The sequence below is a fragment of the Carassius gibelio genome, chromosome A8, assembly GCF_023724105.1.
Source record: "Carassius gibelio isolate Cgi1373 ecotype wild population from Czech Republic chromosome A8, carGib1.2-hapl.c, whole genome shotgun sequence".
In the NCBI taxonomy this organism is placed as follows: domain Eukaryota; kingdom Metazoa; phylum Chordata; class Actinopteri; order Cypriniformes; family Cyprinidae; genus Carassius; species Carassius gibelio.
Window position 1 is genome coordinate 23,746,183 of NC_068378.1, and position 18,894 is coordinate 23,765,076.

General features: G+C 34.5%; 1 protein-coding gene and 1 pseudogene across 2 annotated transcripts in view; one reads left to right on the forward strand and one right to left on the reverse strand.

Annotated features, from left to right (window-relative positions):
* Nucleotides 1–2,529: 2,529 nt before the first annotated feature.
* Nucleotides 2,530–7,731, reverse strand: LOC128018086 (calcium/calmodulin-dependent protein kinase type 1B-like; annotated as a pseudogene).
* A 9,402-nt stretch (nucleotides 7,732–17,133) lies between these two features.
* Nucleotides 17,134–18,894, forward strand: part of LOC128018940 (sodium- and chloride-dependent creatine transporter 1-like) — a 33,161-nt gene continuing 31,400 nt past the window's right edge. For both annotated transcript variants that reach the window (XM_052604836.1, XM_052604837.1), the window contains exon 1: nucleotides 17,134–18,091. In XM_052604836.1, the coding sequence (XP_052460796.1) occupies nucleotides 17,800–18,091 (292 nt within the window). In that variant the 5' untranslated portion in view covers nucleotides 17,134–17,799. The remainder of the gene's footprint in view (nucleotides 18,092–18,894) is intronic.

The following is an 18,894-nucleotide window of genomic DNA, read 5'->3' on the forward strand; positions in this document are numbered from 1 at the left end:
GACATGGACAGTATACCTCACACACAGCTTCAATGGAGGGACTGAAAGCTGTCTTTAAATCTAAAATATCTTAAACTGTGTCCCGAAGATGATCGGAGGTCTTATGTGTTTGGAACGACATGAGGGTGAGTTATTAATGACATAATTTTCATTTTTCAGTGAACTAACCCTTTAAGTTGACATCTGGTCCGTGCATGTAGAGCTCTTTCCATGAATTAGTGGAGGCAGCGTATCTGTCATATCAGCCTATCATTACATTCAGCGCTGGAGAATCTCTGCTGTTCTTCTTCATTTATGGGCTGTGTGCTTTTGTGAGATTGCTTATAGAGGGGAAGACAACTGATGGCGAGCTTTCAAAATCCAAATCATTTCTTTTAGCTGTGTCCTTTTCTTCATATATCATCCCTTTGACAGATTCACAACACAACATGCAGATCAGTTTATTTATTCCTCAGTGTAATGAGAGCACAGATACAAGGCAACAAATACTATTTACTTCATTTATCCACTGTAATATCCTATCCTATGCCATATTTGTTCTTGTAAAATCACTGATAAAGTTTCAAGTGACTGTCAAGTGAATGTGTGTCAATCTGCCGAACAGGGGTCAGACCCCAAAATGAAAGTTATGTCTTGTTTTCTCACACAAATGAACAGGTTAGAAAATGCTCTTTTCTGAAATTAATCGAGATTAAAATGTATTAATATACATTATATACATTAGTTTAACCTGCCACAGGAGCTGCTGAAACAGTTCTATTCGGCCGTCATTTAGTCTGTCCTGTGTACTTCAATAACTGTCTGGTTTGGTTCAGCAACAAAATCAGACATCAGAAGACTACAGAGAACTGTTCGGACTGCTGAAAGGATTATTGGTGCTCCTCTGCCCACCCTTCAAGAGCTGTATACATCCAGAGTGAGGAAAAGGGCTCAGAAAATCACTCTGGATCCCTCACATCCAAGTCACCCCATCTTTGAACTTTTGCCATCTGGCCGGCCCATCAGAGCCGCAAATACCAGAACAGCAAGGCACAAGAACACTTTCTTCCCCCAGGCAATCTACCTCATGAACAGTTAAATGTTCCCTACTTATGATTATAAACGTGCAATACCCTTATATTTATTTGTTAACCCTCCATCCTAGAACATTCCTGCATCTCAATCCTATTCCATTATCATTTATTTATAGCACAATTGTTTATACACTTCAGTGTGAATCTACAATTTTCATAGTCATGAAAATAAAGAAAACTCTTTGAATGAAAAGGTGGGTCTTTTGATTAATTTTACTTTATTTACCTTCTAGTAATTTTTGTACTTAAAGTTAAATTAAACAAAAAATTATAAATGTAGCTAAAATTAAATAAGTTTAAGGTTTTTGTTTATTTATTGTAAATATAATTTTATTTCCGTTTTATATCAGAGTTAAAAGTGACTGTTTTTTAAGGTTTATTTTTCCTTTTACCTAAAAATAATAGGGCACTATGAAATCCGTTTTATGATTTTTTTACTATTATAATTTATCTGGATTCCATTTTAATAGTTAAATGAAATTGTATTAATCAAAAAGCATGTCTAATTAATTGGAATCATGAAACGTACACAATTTAATAGCAGATTATTAAAAGTAAAAAAAATTTAAGGCCCTATGAAAAACTTTTAATTTTTTTCCTCAATTCTATTTTTACCAAATTCTGTGTTTTCCATAAATTTTTTTGATTCCATTTTTTATGTTTTCAGTAAATTGTATTAATCAAAGGCATCTCTATATAATTTATTTTATTTTTTAAAAATTATATATTTCTTTCTCAGAAATACGGTTTTGTATTTTGTAATTTTTCTGGCAAATATTGTTTTAATAATAATTTTATTAGTACCAATACTACTATCATTATGTTAAGCAATATGTCCATGTCATAGTTTCTTCAAGTTAAACCAAACTTTTATTTTGACGGGTTGCTGTAAAGACATTTAAGTTTCTTTTTGTATATGATACAACGGTAATTTTTCTCACAAGAAACGGTAATGCTCATGAAGTGACTCTCAGAGCAGCTCTGGAGATTATGTTCATGTGTTCATGAGGCTAAAAACACTGTAAGCTTGGCACGCTTCAGTATATGTGTAGTAAATGAAACCCTGTATTCACCCTGTATTTTGCTAACAAAGTGAATATGAACAGACAGTGTTGATTGCGGCATTAAATTAAGATCTGCTCATGTTGCACCGTATTTCATTTTAGGCGTTTTTACAATATTGCACATTTTAACCAATCACACATAATTCTGTTGAGCTTAGGAATGTAATGGCCAATCAGAAGCGTTCAGATGAGTCATTGCTGAAACTCATCAGTTTTGACTGAATTTTAGCAATTTTCTAAAAATTATCAGAATGGTATGCAAACCGCTTACTCATAAACCATTTTCATCTATTAAAATGTTTAAGTGTAAAGTTGTTACAGTTTTTTGCTTGTACTTTTGGACAAATGATTATGCAACCGTTTGTTCCAGTCATCCGGGTCTGATCGGTAAAACAATGGAGAGAAAAAAAAACGTTCATATTTAATCTAAAATGTTGGTTACTCTATATTATTTTCTTGTGAACCATTGTATGAAAGCAATATAATTTTGGTACTGTTGCCCTGAATATCATCTACAGGTAATCACAGTCACATGATGTCTCCTCACCTATACTTTTGAAGTGATTCCCTTCATTGTTTTCCCCAGAGTGGGTTTTCTTAATTAAATGATGCACAATGATGGTGGCATTAAAGGCTCTCTGCAACACAAGATGCCAGTGATAATGCTGCAGATTTTCGTGAACTTTAAATGGTGAACAGTGAAGCTCCACTGCATATAAGAGCAGAAGAGTCAGTTTAATGTTTGGGGGCATTTACTGTACTAGAACTAAAAGCCTGAGTTACAGCAATTACAGCATTTGCCCTTTTAAAGGTACATGGCGTAATTGCATGGCAGGGCAGACGATCAGGGGTAGAGCAACAAACGACTGACGGCAAATAATAACAAAGCCTCCATATGCCGCTAAAGTCACTCTAGCATTTACAAATGCAAAGTGCTGTATCAGCCTCAGAGGTCACAGACATGGGTCAAATAGAGCTATTTTACACATTACACATGCAGGGTGAGAGTCTTGTGCTTTATTCAGCTTTTGATCTTACTCAGAAACAGCACCTAATGAAGTGCTTCTCAACTGGTTTGTTTCAGGACTCTGATTTAAACTACTGGTTTAAAACAACTGCGGATTTCCATGGCCATATACAAGGCTGAGACTGTGATGTTGGTAGATTAAAAATGGCCCAGGTTTGTTTTGATCAGTCTTACCTTCCAGTGACTCTTGGCAAAGTTTTTCTGAATCTGTGCTGACACCGAGCCGTAGATGTTGTTGTCTAGATCCGCACCTCCTGAAATCCTGCCATAACAACACAATAATAATTAAGCATACACAACTGTCAGTAGGTCAGTAGTAGGTCAGTAAAAGTAATATTATTCTGCTAGGACACAACAATTTGACCAAAAGTGACTCTTAAAACATTTATAATGATAGAAAAAGATATATGTTTTAAAAATAAATGATCTTCTTTTGAATCTTGAAAAAAATATATTTTGCAATAATCTGTCCATGGGAGAATAAATCTAAAATGTATTTACATTTATATCTCAATTGTTTCTCCTAGACTCCAGAATTAAAATTAAAAGGAGAGAAAATAGGGATTGTTAAGCCTCCTACAGCTTCTCAGATATTTCTTTTGAGAAAACAAAATTCTCAATAAATCTCACACATGTCCGCTTCTGAGATGAGATCTGAACAATGATCCAAAACTGTGCTCAGACTGACAAGATAATGCAAGTCAGGAAACAAAGTTAGCTATCACAATTATATGTGAACTCTATATTTCGGAATTATGTTTTCACTAGGGGATACTTTTTTTGAACGTAATTGCAACTTTTTTTCTTGAAATCCTTACTGTTCTGGAAAAAAAAAAGTATTGTGAGAGAAACTCAGATTTTCAAAGGAAGTCTCAATTGTGGGATGATTAAAAAAAATTCTTGATTGAAAGGGGCTTCCAGGGCATTTTGATGTGGACCGATGTCCACGTTCATTTAATAGCTCTAACCATTTCTTTGTCTCCTAAGGAACTTTAAGAAAAAAAACATCACAAACAAAGATGATGGTAAGAAAATGAAGCATAATTGGAAACTTAAAGGACTTTTTAAAGCAACATCGGATCAATTCAGACTTTCTTCTGGGAAACTATAATGTATGTAATTCAAGAACCAAAAAAAAAAAAAATCAAATTCCTCAATTATATGAATTTCTCTAAATACATTACTTCTTTGAGCATGGTTTCATTTCTGCTATGAAAATCATACTTGTTTTGTGTAGATCTTAAAGATCTCTGAGTGCTGCAGGTGAAGAGACATCAGTTTATTCTGTATTTCATAATCCTCTTCCTGTCTCCTCCCACACCGCTGCACAGATGTGACCCAACTCATCATCTGCTCTTCAAGGTCAGCCTATCTTTTCATCGCCGAACAACCCTTCAGCTCCCCGTCCGCCTCTTTCCTGCTATTTATGGACTCACCAAGGATGCTGCCAGGCCTAGTCACAATTGAACCTCTTCGCTGGATCCTTCTGCTGTAAGTGAACTATGAAGTCTTTCGCTGAAGCATTAGTGGGCAGGAAGAGGCAGAGAACACAAAAAGATCAATACCACTTAATGTGGCCAGCAATTGGCATGCTTAGGCTGCATTATAAAACATTCTGCATCAATACAAAGGGAGAAGTTTTTAAAACCACTCATGAAAGCATTAATGCTTTAATTATATATCTCATGCAATTATGTCCTAAGCAATTGCAGAAAGCCAAAACATTGGTTATTATTGAAATGGATCACAATGCATCATCATCTTTTTGTTCCATGGAATTAATATTGTGGGGCCACATTTTGTACATTCATAACAAAAAATAATTTTTTTTTTTTTTTAGGCATTTTATAACAGTAGCATTAAAGCTGCAGTAGGTAACTTTTGTAAAAATATATTTTTTACATATTTGTTAAAACTGTCATTATGTCCTGACAGTAGAATATGAGACAGATAATCTGTGAAAAAAATCAAGCTCCTGTGGCTCCTCCCAGTGGTCCTATTGCCATTTGCAGAAATTCATCCGCTCCCGGTAAGAAACAACCAATCAGAGCTGCGGTCCGTAACTTTGTTTGTGTTCAAAATGTAGAAAAATGTATATAATAAGCGAGTACACCATGAATCCATTTTCCAAACCGTGTTTTTATCCTGTCCTGAATCACTAGGGTGCACCTGTAATAAGGTTTTATATTCGGACTATTTTAGATTGCTTCGGGGTACCGCGGCGGAGTAACACAGTACCTTTGTGATTCTTCATAGACATAAACAGAGAGAAGTAGATCCGACTACGATGTTCTTCTGCAAGACGCAAGCAGTTCTGTTTATTAACCGCTAGAGCGTCAAAAGTTACAGACTGCAGCTTTAAATAATAAAACATGTAAATACAAATATGTTATAACATATTATTAAAAAACAATAAAAATGAACCAGTCTAGGAGAGATATTGTTGTGATCATACCAGAGTCAGAGATGTCGTCCCAGTATGGAAAATCAAATTCATATTCAGCCTTTATGATCAGCTTGTAGAGTTGTGTAGAACGGAGGGTAGCCACAGAGTCTGCCAGAAAATCAAGAACTGCTGATACTGTACAGACATTCAGTTCGATACAGTGCTTTTATAAAACAGTTTTAGAGTTTATTCATGTAGAGTTAATAATATTAATCCAGCACTTACAGAATGAATGCAGTCACACCAATGGCCCAGAGATCCACCTCTTTACTGTATGTTTTCTGTTGTAGAAGTACAGTGAAGTGAAGTGACATTCAGCCAAGTATGGTGACCCATACTCAGAATTCATGCTCTGTGTTTAACCCATCCAAAGTGCACACACACAGAGCAGTGAACACACACACTGTGAACACACGCCCGGAGCAGTGGGCATCATTTATGCTGCAACACCCGGGGAGCAGATGGGGATTCGATGCTTTACTCGAGGGACTTCAGTCGTGGTATTGCCGGCGTGAGACTCGATCCCACAACCCTAAGGTTAGGAGTCAAACTTTTTAACCACCAGGCCACGACTTCTCCAGGACCCAGTGAACACCAGTACTCATGAGTAACAGTCAGTGAAGAAGACTAAAGGTTCTTTGTGGCACTTAAGGTTTAAAAAACCACATTTATTGGTTATATAGAGCTCCTAAAGGAATAGTTCACCCGAAAATAAAACCATTTGCTCACCCTCAAGTTGTTCCAAACCTACACAAGTTTCTTTCTTATGTTGAACATGAAAGAAGTTATTTTGCAGAATGTGGGCATCCAAACAGTTGATGGTCTGCGCTGACTTGCATAGTCGTTTTGGGTTACCCAGAAACCCCTCAAAATATCTTCCTTGACGTTCAGGTTTGAAACTACTTGACAGTAAGTGAATGATAACAGAATTTTCATTTTTGGGTGAACTGTCCCTTTCAGTTGCTCTATATTTGTTTAGTTTTAGTTTAGTTAGTCACTGATGACCATTTTAGAGTCTTCTAATGGAGTCTCGTACAATAAATTCTCTGGCTAATGGAGAGAGAACTTATGATTGTAAAATCCACTTAGCTGCATGCAAAGCACCAATGCAATTCAAACTTTTTCATCAAACGTACCCAAGCGCTCTCAAAACATCAGCTGAAAAGCCCTCAACATGAGTGCTCTGAAACTAAAAATGTCCAAAACAGAGACCAAAGTGTTAGATTTTGTTCTCCGGTACCTTTAGATCTCGATGCACATCGCCTGCAGCAGCTAATATATCACACGACTGGCATCTTTCTCTGTGTAACTGCCTCTCTCCAGAATCCTGTCAGCCTGAACAACACACTGTCATCAGCACTGACCTCATTACATCTATCCATCCATCTATCGTTCTATCAATCATTCTATCACAATGACACTTGTATAATATTCTGATTTTCTCACTCAGGTCCACTCACAGTGTCATTACCAAACAGAGTTTAGTAGGAGTCTCAAATGTTTCCTCCAAAGACACAATATTTTCATGATTTATTCTGTGAAGAAATCACAGGGATGAATGAAAACAAAGAGGAATGTCGCGCTATCAAATCAGGAAAGCTTTCAATTTAATTGAACTGTATTCTAATAACCAAGAAAATGCAAACATAAAGTAAAAAAAAAAAGAAATCAGTCAGTCAATCCATAGTTTTTTTTTAGTCACTGACCTGCAATCTCATTCTCCAGCATGGATTCTTTTCCCTTTAGCACTCTCTTGCGGAGCCTCTACCTCCTGAGTGCATCTGTGCTGAGCCCCTGAGACATTATACATTTATATTATTTATAATTTAGCTGTAATGAGTTTTGTTCTCAATTAATGGTAAATGATCATTTTGAGTGCTGTGGGCACATTGTGAATTATAAGAGTCTCCAGAGCCCTCTTAATAATATTTTCTACTTCTAATCGACCAATCTTTAAATGTGTTTGGTAAAGCAAAATGTCAAAGTCATTACGTGTTCAGAATACTCTTAAATATTGAATATATTAGTCCGAAAGGAAAGAAAAACTCACTCTCCAAGTTTCTCTTTCAGCTCATAAACAGCACTGATGTCATCTTTTTTCTGATCTTTTAAAAGAGGCATCATAACGCAGGGTTAGTGTGAGCTGCGTATTATACACAAACACACACAATACTAATATGTGCATGCAAATAAGTACCGAAAATCATCAGCACATTCATTTTAAGCCTGAAGCAACACGTTTTGCATACCATCTACAGCAACCGGCTCTCAAGAAATTGCTTTTCAATACATGCAAATGGAAAATTCTGATTCCTTTTGTAGATTTCAATGACTAGCAATGAGTTTTGGCACCACCGCACAAGCTCTGATGGGAAAACAGTTTTGGATGCATCCCCTGATGTTTGATTTCCTTGAAATAAAAAGGCACTATTAGAACAACAACATTTATTTTTTTACCAAAATGCCTTACTTTTGACATGCAGATGACTAGTGCAATTCAGTTCAGTTGTGCTTGACATACCTACACATGAAGGAATATTTATTTATCATTGAAATGAGATCAATAATCAGTGCTATTCTCCCCAAAACACCCTTTAGAAAATAGATCTAAGCAAAAGCTGAGTTACCTGCTGATTGCTGCTGTGAAAATCAGGAAAGGCAACAGTTTCTGTTCTCGCCACCTAACTCCCAACAGCTTCTCTGCTCTCTCTTTAATCGAAAATCACATTCATTTTACACTGAGGACATTGAACGCCCACATGCTTTATAGAGGAAAAGTGACTATTGAAAGAGAAGGACAACAGGAGAGCAGGCACAGAACGCAGAGAGAAAGTGATAAAGAAACTGAAAAAACACAGAGATGGAACAACAGGTCTCTTAAGGCTGGTTCAGATTTCCTCAAATGTAATGCTTGAATGCAGGATAAGGACAGATGAACACTGTCTCCAGGACATATCTAATACCATCTGCTCATTGCACATTAAAAAGGCATTCTTCATCATAAAATTCAGGCTTTGCTGAACTGAAAGCACTGAAAGCACATTTGTTTGCAAATGCCTTGAGATCGCCAGAAGCCAGAGTTTCTGTTTTCAGTAATGCTCCCACAGATCCTGAGCTCTCGCAGCTCTCCTTGTACGGCCCACAGGGGTTTTCCACTCAAGTATTAGCAGTCCACCTGTCTCCTCGTCTAATCTTGTGAACACTACACACACACACACACACACAAACCTTACATGACCCTGACTGCCTCACTTGCTGTGCATTGTAGCCCTTAAATCTGATGTCTAACAAGGTATTCTAGGTAAACAGGTAGGATTGTGACTTTACAATAGTCATACATACTGAGCCATCATGTAAGGCTTTTACAAAACAGCAAATTATGTGCAGACACAATATTTGATGCATTATTAGACAATTTTGATCAAATCTGTCGTGGTGAATTATTACAGCAATGAACTGTAAAACGTTACCTTTTAAGTTTTATAAGCTACAAACCTTGCTGCTGTTGTTGATTAGCATTGCAGGAAAGTAGTTTATTTTCTTCCACTACCACGTGTTGAAATAAAGAATGACCACTAGAGGGAAGCCTTGATTCACTTTAACTCAAAATAATGAGCCCAACAACTATTAGAGAATTTAGTTTCTCAGTATAGTGTTTATATTACTATTTAAATTGCTATATAATATATGTGAGATTGTGTGTGTGTGTGTGTGTGTGTGTGTGTGTGTATATATATATATATATATATATATATATATATATATGTATATGTATATGTATATATATATATATATATATATATATATATATATATATATATATGTATATATATATGTTGCATTTTAATAAACTTTTTTTGTAAAGTATTTTGTAAGCTTTGTGAACATTTGTATTATTATGTATTTATTAGAAACATTTTATCAACATTTATAAAATATACAAATGCATATGCATAGCATTTTATAGCAATATACATATATACGATAGATAGATAGATAGATTGAACAAGCATGTTATAAACATTGATTAATAATATTTTATTACATATATACCATTTGTATATGCATTTAATATATAAATTATAAGTGTGTGATATTAATTCATTTTATATTCATATTTTTATTTTTTGTATTTTTTATTTAATAATTGTTAATGACAAAATATGAGTTATAATTAATATTTTGAGTGAATTTTTATGACTAATGCATTTGCATATATGTTTTCTGTAAATTGTTTTGTAAACATTAATTATTATTTTAATTGTATTTATATATTTTATTTTTAAATTTTGGAGTAAAACATGAACAGGGTACAAACAAAGACTCAAAACCACATCTGTCACATGAATATAACTCAACATATCGAACCATACACATCCTCTTCAACTCCAAGGTGTATATTTTTTAATATATACAAATAGTTTATCCTATAGAAAAAAAGGAAAATGCCAGGGTTCATGTTTAATTTATTTTTTCTATATTTTTGAACACAGAGAAATAAATGATGACTGCCACCATTCCAGTGCCACTGCTACCATAAAACCTCTTAACTGAAATCCTCTTATAATGTTAGTCCAGGTTTCTTGCAACAAACCAGTTTCGTTTTCTACCCTCCTCCTGATCAGTAAAATTAAACGTTTTGCAGCTGTCCCTTTAAGGTTTCTGCATACGATTGATCTGTGTTATGATTGGCGTTCTGCTGCGTGGCGTCACAGTACACAGTGTTATTCTCCTGGGCCGCTAGAAATCCTTGTTTCATATTATATTTCCCGCTTTAATGTCACAAACGCTTTAATCAAGCTGGTGATGCTTGATGTGTCATCATTCTTGTAAATCTCACCGTGTGGAAGCGACTGAACGTTATGTCCAGAGTCCACAGGAAGCAGCAGTGAGATACTGAACAAGATGTTCGTGATTCCCACCAGTCACTCTACAAAAATATTTTTGAATATTAACAGTGATTTGCATATTAACAGCTATAATTGGCAGCTATGAGTGTAATAAAATGTGTTCGCAAGAACCTATTTAACCTTCTTAGAATATATTCTTAGAAAAAAAAATATTTTTTAATCTTAGATTTAAAAAATAAATAAAACATCGGTAGATTTACCTAAATTAATAACATAAAATAACTTTAATTAAAATACATTTTCCACAGACTTTATCAATAAGAATATCTCTTATGCTCACAAAGGCTGCATATTTAAAAAAAATTAAAAATACAATAAAAACTTTAATACTGTGAAATATTAGGACAATTTAAAAAAAAACTTTTCTATTTGTACATTTTTTAAACATAATTTATTTCTATGAGGCAAGGCTGAATTTTCAGCATCATTACTCCAGTGTCACATGGTCCTTCAGAAATGTTCTGCTCAAGAAACATTTATCTGATTAATGTGAAACTGAAGAGAAAACAGTTGAACTGTTTAATATTTTGTGAAAATAGGATTTTCTGGATCAAAAGAGTTCACCCTCAGGTCTCTATTATATTTTAGACTCGGCTTTGGTCCCTCTTTTCGTGTACATCTTCCAGATTTATTTGTATTTTTTCCTTCTCCAGCTCCAGGGTTTTATTAATATCAGCCTAATACATTATATGACTTCATATTCTTTGAACTCTTCTGCTTTCTTAGAACTTGAAAAAGAGAATGGCATTGGCAATAAAGAATACCTCCTCTGTTACAGGATCTCATGTTATCCAAATCTGTTCTGCATCTGCTGGTGGTTTCCTCAGCCAAGCCAACTGTCATCGCCTTCACCCTCTTATTATGTGCAAACACACACGTATTCAGTCTAGAAAATTAATCAATCACAATGTAATAATCTTATACTGTATGACCAAACAGTGCTCTAATATTGCTACCATGCAGCATGTCCACAGCAGTGTGTTGTAGATTTTTTTGTTGTTGTAATTTTTTTCATTTTAGGGATTTTTTATCTGTTTGTTTGACTAATGGAAGACAGGGGGGAAGTGTTCAGAAAACTTGTTTGATAGGTCATTATTTGCTTTTCTAGGAAATCACTCAATACACCTCAGGTTACATTTACAAATTACATTTTAGAGAATCCAGTTTGTATGAAGTGTTGTTTGTCGCTGATGACTGGTACAGAAAACGCTTAGTGCCACAAATAAAACTAATATTATTTACAGGAAACGCAATTACAGAAACGTCTGGAAAGGTCAGATCGAAACTTATAAGAGAAGTGGAAAGTTGTTCCTGTGAAAGTCTGCTAGTAAACAACATCTTACACTGGATAAATGAGACTCTGTGTGCTGTTCAAGGCATGACAGTACGGCTGTGAATGGTCGTATTGATTTTTGTGCCATTTCTTATCTGTGGCATACTAAACTTGTGACCTAAATCGGAACAAGTTGTATCCCCACCTGTTTACTTTTATAAAGTAACACCGTGATCTGCAGCCAATAAAGTGTGCCATGAACCGCAGCTGTACAATGATAAGACCCTTTTATGCAATTGAGTCTGTTTTGATAACCTTAGGGAGACACTGCAGGCAAAAACAAGTTTTTTCATACACCTGTCAATTTTTAGATTTTGACCTTTTGAATGTTTTTTTTTCAGACTTATGGAAAGAAAACATTAAAAAGACACTGTTAAGTGTTTGTTTTGTAGCATTGTGTCAATAGATTTAAATTAGAATGCATATTTGTAAAGGCAGTTTTCTTGAAATTAGTTTTTTTCTCCAACACCGAGCCATAAATCTCCACTTCAGTAGCACTTACACACACCAAACTTGACATTTTTATTCCTGTCAAAAGTTTTTACAGAGGGATTTGTTCATATATAATTTTCTTGATTATAAACAACATTTTAATCACCCAACAATTGTAAAAAAAAAAAAAAAAAAAAAAAAAAGTATTGTTTTCTAGCAAAAAAAAAAGAAATTCCCTCTGTAAAAACATTTGACTTTAATACATAAAAAAATGTACTATAAATGTATGTACAGTAAATTAGCACATACTTCATTAAATACTGCCTCATTTGCATATTTAAACATAACATTTTAGAAACCTTGTAAAACAATTTCTTTTTGCAATTATAAATGTAATCAATCAACTTGGTAAGTAAGGTGAAAACTATTAGTAAAAAAAAATTACCCAATTCACCTGCAGTGTCTCGCCTTGACTTTGACCTGCATTGTCTTCTTGATGCCTGAATTTGTGAGTTGTCAGCAATTATTTCTACATTGGCACCATTTTTGCTTGTCTGGCATGCGGCATGTGACACGTCCTGAGAGCTAGTCACATGGAGAAGTCGTCCAATTTGGTAATCAATCCATATGCACTACAATTCAAGAGTCTGAGGTCTGTAAGATTTTTAATGCCTTTGAAAGACGTGTCTTATGCTCACCAAGGCTGCTTTTTTTAAGTATAAAAATACAGTAAAAAACTGCATTATTGTAAAATATTATTACAATTTAAATGAACTGTTTTCTATTTGAATATATTGTAAAATACCATTTATTTCTGTGATGTAAAGCTGAATTTTTAGCATCATTGCTCCAGTGTCACATGATCCTTTAGAAATCATTCCATTTCGGGATTAAGATGAAAAGAACATTTAGAAGTTCAAAAGAACAGCATTTTTTAAAATATATAAATATTTTATAAGAATATAAATGTATGTATTGTAACTTTTAACCATATTGTGTCCTTGCTAAATAAAAGTATTAATTTCTTACAAAAAATAAATCTTACTGGCCCCGAACTTTTGAATGCTAGTGTATCAGCTAAAACATCTGTCACAGTTGAATTGTTGGATCATTATTCCAGCAGTATCATCATACTGTACACTGTTTAATCAGCAAGTGTGTCAAAGTCTGAGCTGGTAGAAGGGTGTGGGGGTCATAGTTATGCTCGGGTTCTGACTCCACGCAGCTGCTATTTCTAAGGGGCTATAAAAAAGGGCCATAACCTTTGCAAGACAGCTGCTCTTCAAGTCACGGGGTCTATTCTAAACTAAACTTAGATCGATAGAAACGTGAAAGTGCAATCGTAGTAGTGTTCGCCCATGCCTGGAGGCCCTAACTACACCATTTGGCTTTAAGAAAGACTTCTACGCAATCATTTCTTTTTTCTGAAGAGGGTTCCAATGTGCAGGCCATATGTTTTGCCACGCAGGACATTTTCTAAATTAGATCTGAGTGCTTTTGCATGAATGTTAAGCCCAGTTCTAGCTGATCTCTATTGCAGCATCAAAAGTTGAATCTGCTTGAAAAGGCGGCCTGGTGAACAAATCATTTATTTGCAGTAGGTATAAATGCAGTCGCTCCTAAACTGTGGAAGTGAACCATATTAGCATCGCATCCACACTGTAAAAAAAAAAATTAGTTGCAAATAAAACAAATATTATTATAATCTGTTTTACAATAATTTTATTTATTTATTTAGTATTTCTACTTCAAACTTTCATGTTTAATTCAATGTTTTATTTGCCTTTGTTTTTGTTTTTTTATAATTGTGAAATTTACTAACTATTTCAGAGTAAAAATTGTTTCTACACCAATTTTTTTTTTCAATGCACTGCATGAGCAAAGTGGAAATTTTAACTTTAATATAAAAAAATATCATTTTTTGTTAAAAACGCGTACCATTCAAATACACTAAAATACACTACCATTCAAAGGTTTGGGGCCAGTTATTTTTAGTTTATTTATTTATTCATTGATGGAAAATAATACTTGCAGCAAGGGTGTGTTAAATTGATAAACAATGATAGCAAAGACTTACATTGTTGGATAAGAGTTCCATTTTGAATAAATGCTGTTCTTTTTTTAACTTTTTATTCATCAAAGTATCCTGAAAAAAGTATCACAGGTTCCAAAAAATATTAAGCAGCACAGCTGTTTCCATCATTGATAATAAATCAGCATATTAGAATGATTTGATGATAAATTCATCTTTGTATCGCAGAAATAAAATATATTTTAAAGTGTATTAAGTATAGTATATGTATATTAAAACAGAAAAACTGCAAAAAATATTTAGGGTACAAAAGATTGTTACTGAGGCAGTTCCCCAAATAGTTTTTTTTACCCCTATAAGGTACCTTCAAGTAGTAATATGTACTAAGGTAAGGTACTATTTAGGTATAAATTAAGCATAAAACTGTCCCTTTAACAGTATTGTCCCAGTGATGAACTGTTACACCCCTAACAGGACTTTTTTTGCAGTTTTATTTAGAAGGAAATAGATTCTGAAATTATTAAATGAACAGACAGTACATTAAAGCGCTTATATTGTATACTGTACAGCCAAAAATTTGTTAATGTACTTAAATATTGTGCTCAAATAAATGAATGGCCTAGTATGGTAAAACATATTTGTTCATACAATGACATGTATAATAACTTGACATGGAAAAGCTATTTTTAAGGTTCAAAGCTGCCTAATTTTAAAATGTATGGAGCTTGTGTTTCTCCTGACCCGCGAGTCAACATGAAAACTGTAAATTATACTTACGACCAGAGCTTCTTTATTTCACTTCTCCATTTCTTTAATTCACAGAAATAAAGACTGTTTCATGCATGGTTAAATCTGTAACAAATGGAATATAAATATGAAAGATAAACATGTATAAACATGTTGCTTTTCATCGTGAAAAGGAAGTTGCATGTTTCCCTCTCACCCCTTTGCCCTGGAACCAAACCATTGGCTCAGTTATGATGAAAAAAAATATAATAATAGGATAATGAGCTCACTCATCATGGAGATAAGATGTGGGGTTTCCTTGAATCATAGCAGGGTTCCTCAAACAGCCACATGAAGTTCACAGAATGTCCCGCTGTAATTTGCAACAGTCAATACGATCCAGAGATGTTTATAGTGTGACTCACTGAAGCTATGAGTGCTTTTCATATATACATGTGGTTTTCAAGAATCTTAAAATCTTTCCAAAAGAAAGTTCTTGTAAAATTTTTAGGGTTATTTTTGGACAAATCTGACCTCAGTATAATTTTGTGTTCCCACAAGGACAAACCATTCCCACCTTTTACAGCCTCAGGACAAACTGCTGCTGACTTCGGTAGAATTAGCTTGGGTTGAATTAGAATTAGCTCCAGAGTAATTTGCTACAGGTATTTTTTACTACTGTTAAACCATCATAAATTAATATAGATCTTTAAAACAGTGTTCAGTTGCAAATAACAAGTTACCATTGTTTTCCTGTAGTAACAATAAATAGTAACTGGTAAATTGATGTAAATTATAATTACCATGGTAAAAGAGATCAAACTCATTGATTGATTTCTATGAGACGTTGTATGTCTGTGTATAAAATCATTCCAATTCTGTCTCTAAATCGGTTTATTTTAATTTCTAGTGGCAGAACATGTCAAATCAATGGAAACGCTTCAGCAGTGCTTCATGTAAGTTTGTAATTTTCCATACTGGGACAAGTCCTTCTGAGGTTAATGTATTTTGTAATGCAAAAAACGTGATTCATGTGGTTGATGACTAATAGTCATCACTGCACAGCCTGTGGCTATATGTGCTAGATACCAAACTACACATACTGACTGCATTCACGCATCTGTTGAACAGCTTTCAAGTCTCAAAATAATTGGCAATCAAAAATATTCTATTCAATTAAAAAAAATATATATAAAAAAAATATAAATGTATTTATATTATTTATTATAAGTATTTCTGTTTTAAAATGTAATTATATGACATATGTGTTTATAGATAAAAAGTAATGGTAAAAGAAAGTTTGTATTCAATTATTAATTGCTGTTTTTGAAGTCTTCAGCCCCATCCCCAAAGATCATTTAATTTATGTTTTTGAAAACAAGTTAAAGTTTTTTTTTTAATTATTATTATTATTTTTTTTTTAAAGTGAACTTAATTCTCTGTCATGATCATATTTTGCCTCAAAATCAAGGGAAAATAATAATAATAATAATAATGGATTAGTTATTTATTTACTTATATAATACACATGCATGTATTTATTTTTGTAAATATATATATTTCTGTATAAAATTGTGTGTATGTATGTATGTATGTATATATGTGTGTGTGTGTGTACATTTATGCATTTATATGATTATATACATATATTTTTATACTTGTATGTAAAATAAATAGATACTATAAATATAAGCACCTTTTATATGTTAGAAACAGTACATCACAATCGCTTTAACTGTCGTTAATTTAAGCAGATTTTATTTATTTGTATTATTGTTTCCGTAATGCAACCAAACTGCAATGAATTGCATAATACATTCGAACTGCGATTAAGAAAAATAAAATAAAATACATAAATCTTTTTTTTTTTTTTTTTTTTTTTAAATACATAAATCTTTCAGATCTCGCGCCGAGCTCCAGTGAGTCAGAATCGCACTTGCTGTCTAGTGTGTAGTGTGTAGTATACAGTGTGTAGTGTGCGGCGTACGTGAGCTTTCCATTCCCTGTTTTCCTTAAGCGGGACAGAGGGGGAGGGTTGAGCTCCAAATGACGTTACCGAGCCCGATAAAACACCAAGCGGCTTCGCGCGGACGCATAGACAGTCCGTCCGCGCGCACAGAGCGACAGCAGCAGCCGCACCTCCCGCAGACACCGAATCGCGTCTCATTCGTCATACATTCTTCGTGTTAAATACCGACGACAACGATGGTCTGAAGAGATTTAGGCGATCAATTTGTGAATGTAATTCCATTACATTCATCTGATCAGCGCGCGTAAAGGCCGCTTTGGTTTCGCAGTCTCCTCAGTCGCCTTCTCTCTGAGAGATTCACGTGCCCATGCGATTCTTCAGACTCACCTTTAAGTGTTTCGTGGATTGTTTTTGAAGGTGATGTTTCAAATCGGTGTCTTTTTTCTTTCACGATCTGTTATTTATTTTCCAAACGCGTTTTTTTAACGAAACAAACCAATAATAACCGTTGCCAATTTCGCCGAGAGAATCAAACTGCCATCCCCTTGACCGTTTGACATTGAAGAGAAACTGAAAAAAAATAAATAAAACATCCGTAAAGAATAGCACTGCAGATTTGATTGAATAAAAGGACAAAGGACCGTATCCCGTGCACCTGGAGAAGAACAAAAGGGACATCTTGGTGTGAATAAATAAAATTGACTTAATCCAAAAACAAATAATTATTTTTGACTGCTGATTTAAGCCCCTCTCGAGTCTCGTGAGGAGGTTCGTTTGCTTTGTTTACATGAAGATGGATAAATCCTCTCTGGACGCAGAATGCTGCGCCCTGAACACGGTCCTGGTGGAGGAGAAGAAGGGCCATCTCATTCCCAATGGAAGCGCGCATCAAGGCGCCAACGGGACCCTCACCATATCAGCGGCTACCGGAGCCATGTCGGCGGCGCAGAAGAAGCAGGCTTTACCCGAGCGAGAGACGTGGACCAGACAGATGGACTTCATGATGTCCTGTGTGGGGTTCGCCGTGGGTCTGGGGAACGTCTGGCGCTTCCCGTACCTGTGCTACAAAAATGGTGGAGGTAAGAAGTCTCGGTGACTCTCTGCAGCACATTCACATTCAGATCCCTTCCGATGACGTGCCCCGCTTCCCGCATCCGCTCTCCCCGTGACGTCACTGCACGGTGGAGCACACCTCGACTGACTCATTCATTCATGAATTCGTTCATTCATTCATTGCCTTTGTCAAGCATATCGTCTTATTAACGGTGGAAGTTCATCTTTTAAACCATTAACAAATTTAGAATTCACTCATGTAGTATTATTTGTATATACTGAATGAATGAAAAGTCATTCATTCAAATAGTATACTTAAATGAATGGTATGCATACTTGTTTATATATTTGTGTGTAATGATACCTTGAGAGTCTCATTATTTATGGAATGCAGTAATACACACTCACCTCTAGAGAGGCTCCAAAATACATTTCTACATACATACTGGTTTATGTATGTGCACACACACACACACACACACACACACACACATATATATATATATATAGTGCATTTATCTGCATATATATGTTATATTTCTGCTTTTTGACTAAATAATAATAAATACTGTTTTTATTACTAAAGCATTAGCAATATACTTGTAAAAATGAAAACAAAATGGCCCATTAAAGGAAACTTTGTTCTGTGAAAGTTTTTAGCATTTTTAGCATTGTTTTAATTTTATGCCACTGATTTTCTTTAATGTGTCTGTTAAACACTGTATACATTTGTCAATAATAATTATTAAGCTGTTGTGTTCATCCATTGTGTCACTATACCAGTGTCCCGTGTTATTGCTATAAACAATGGAAGTACATATTGTACGTG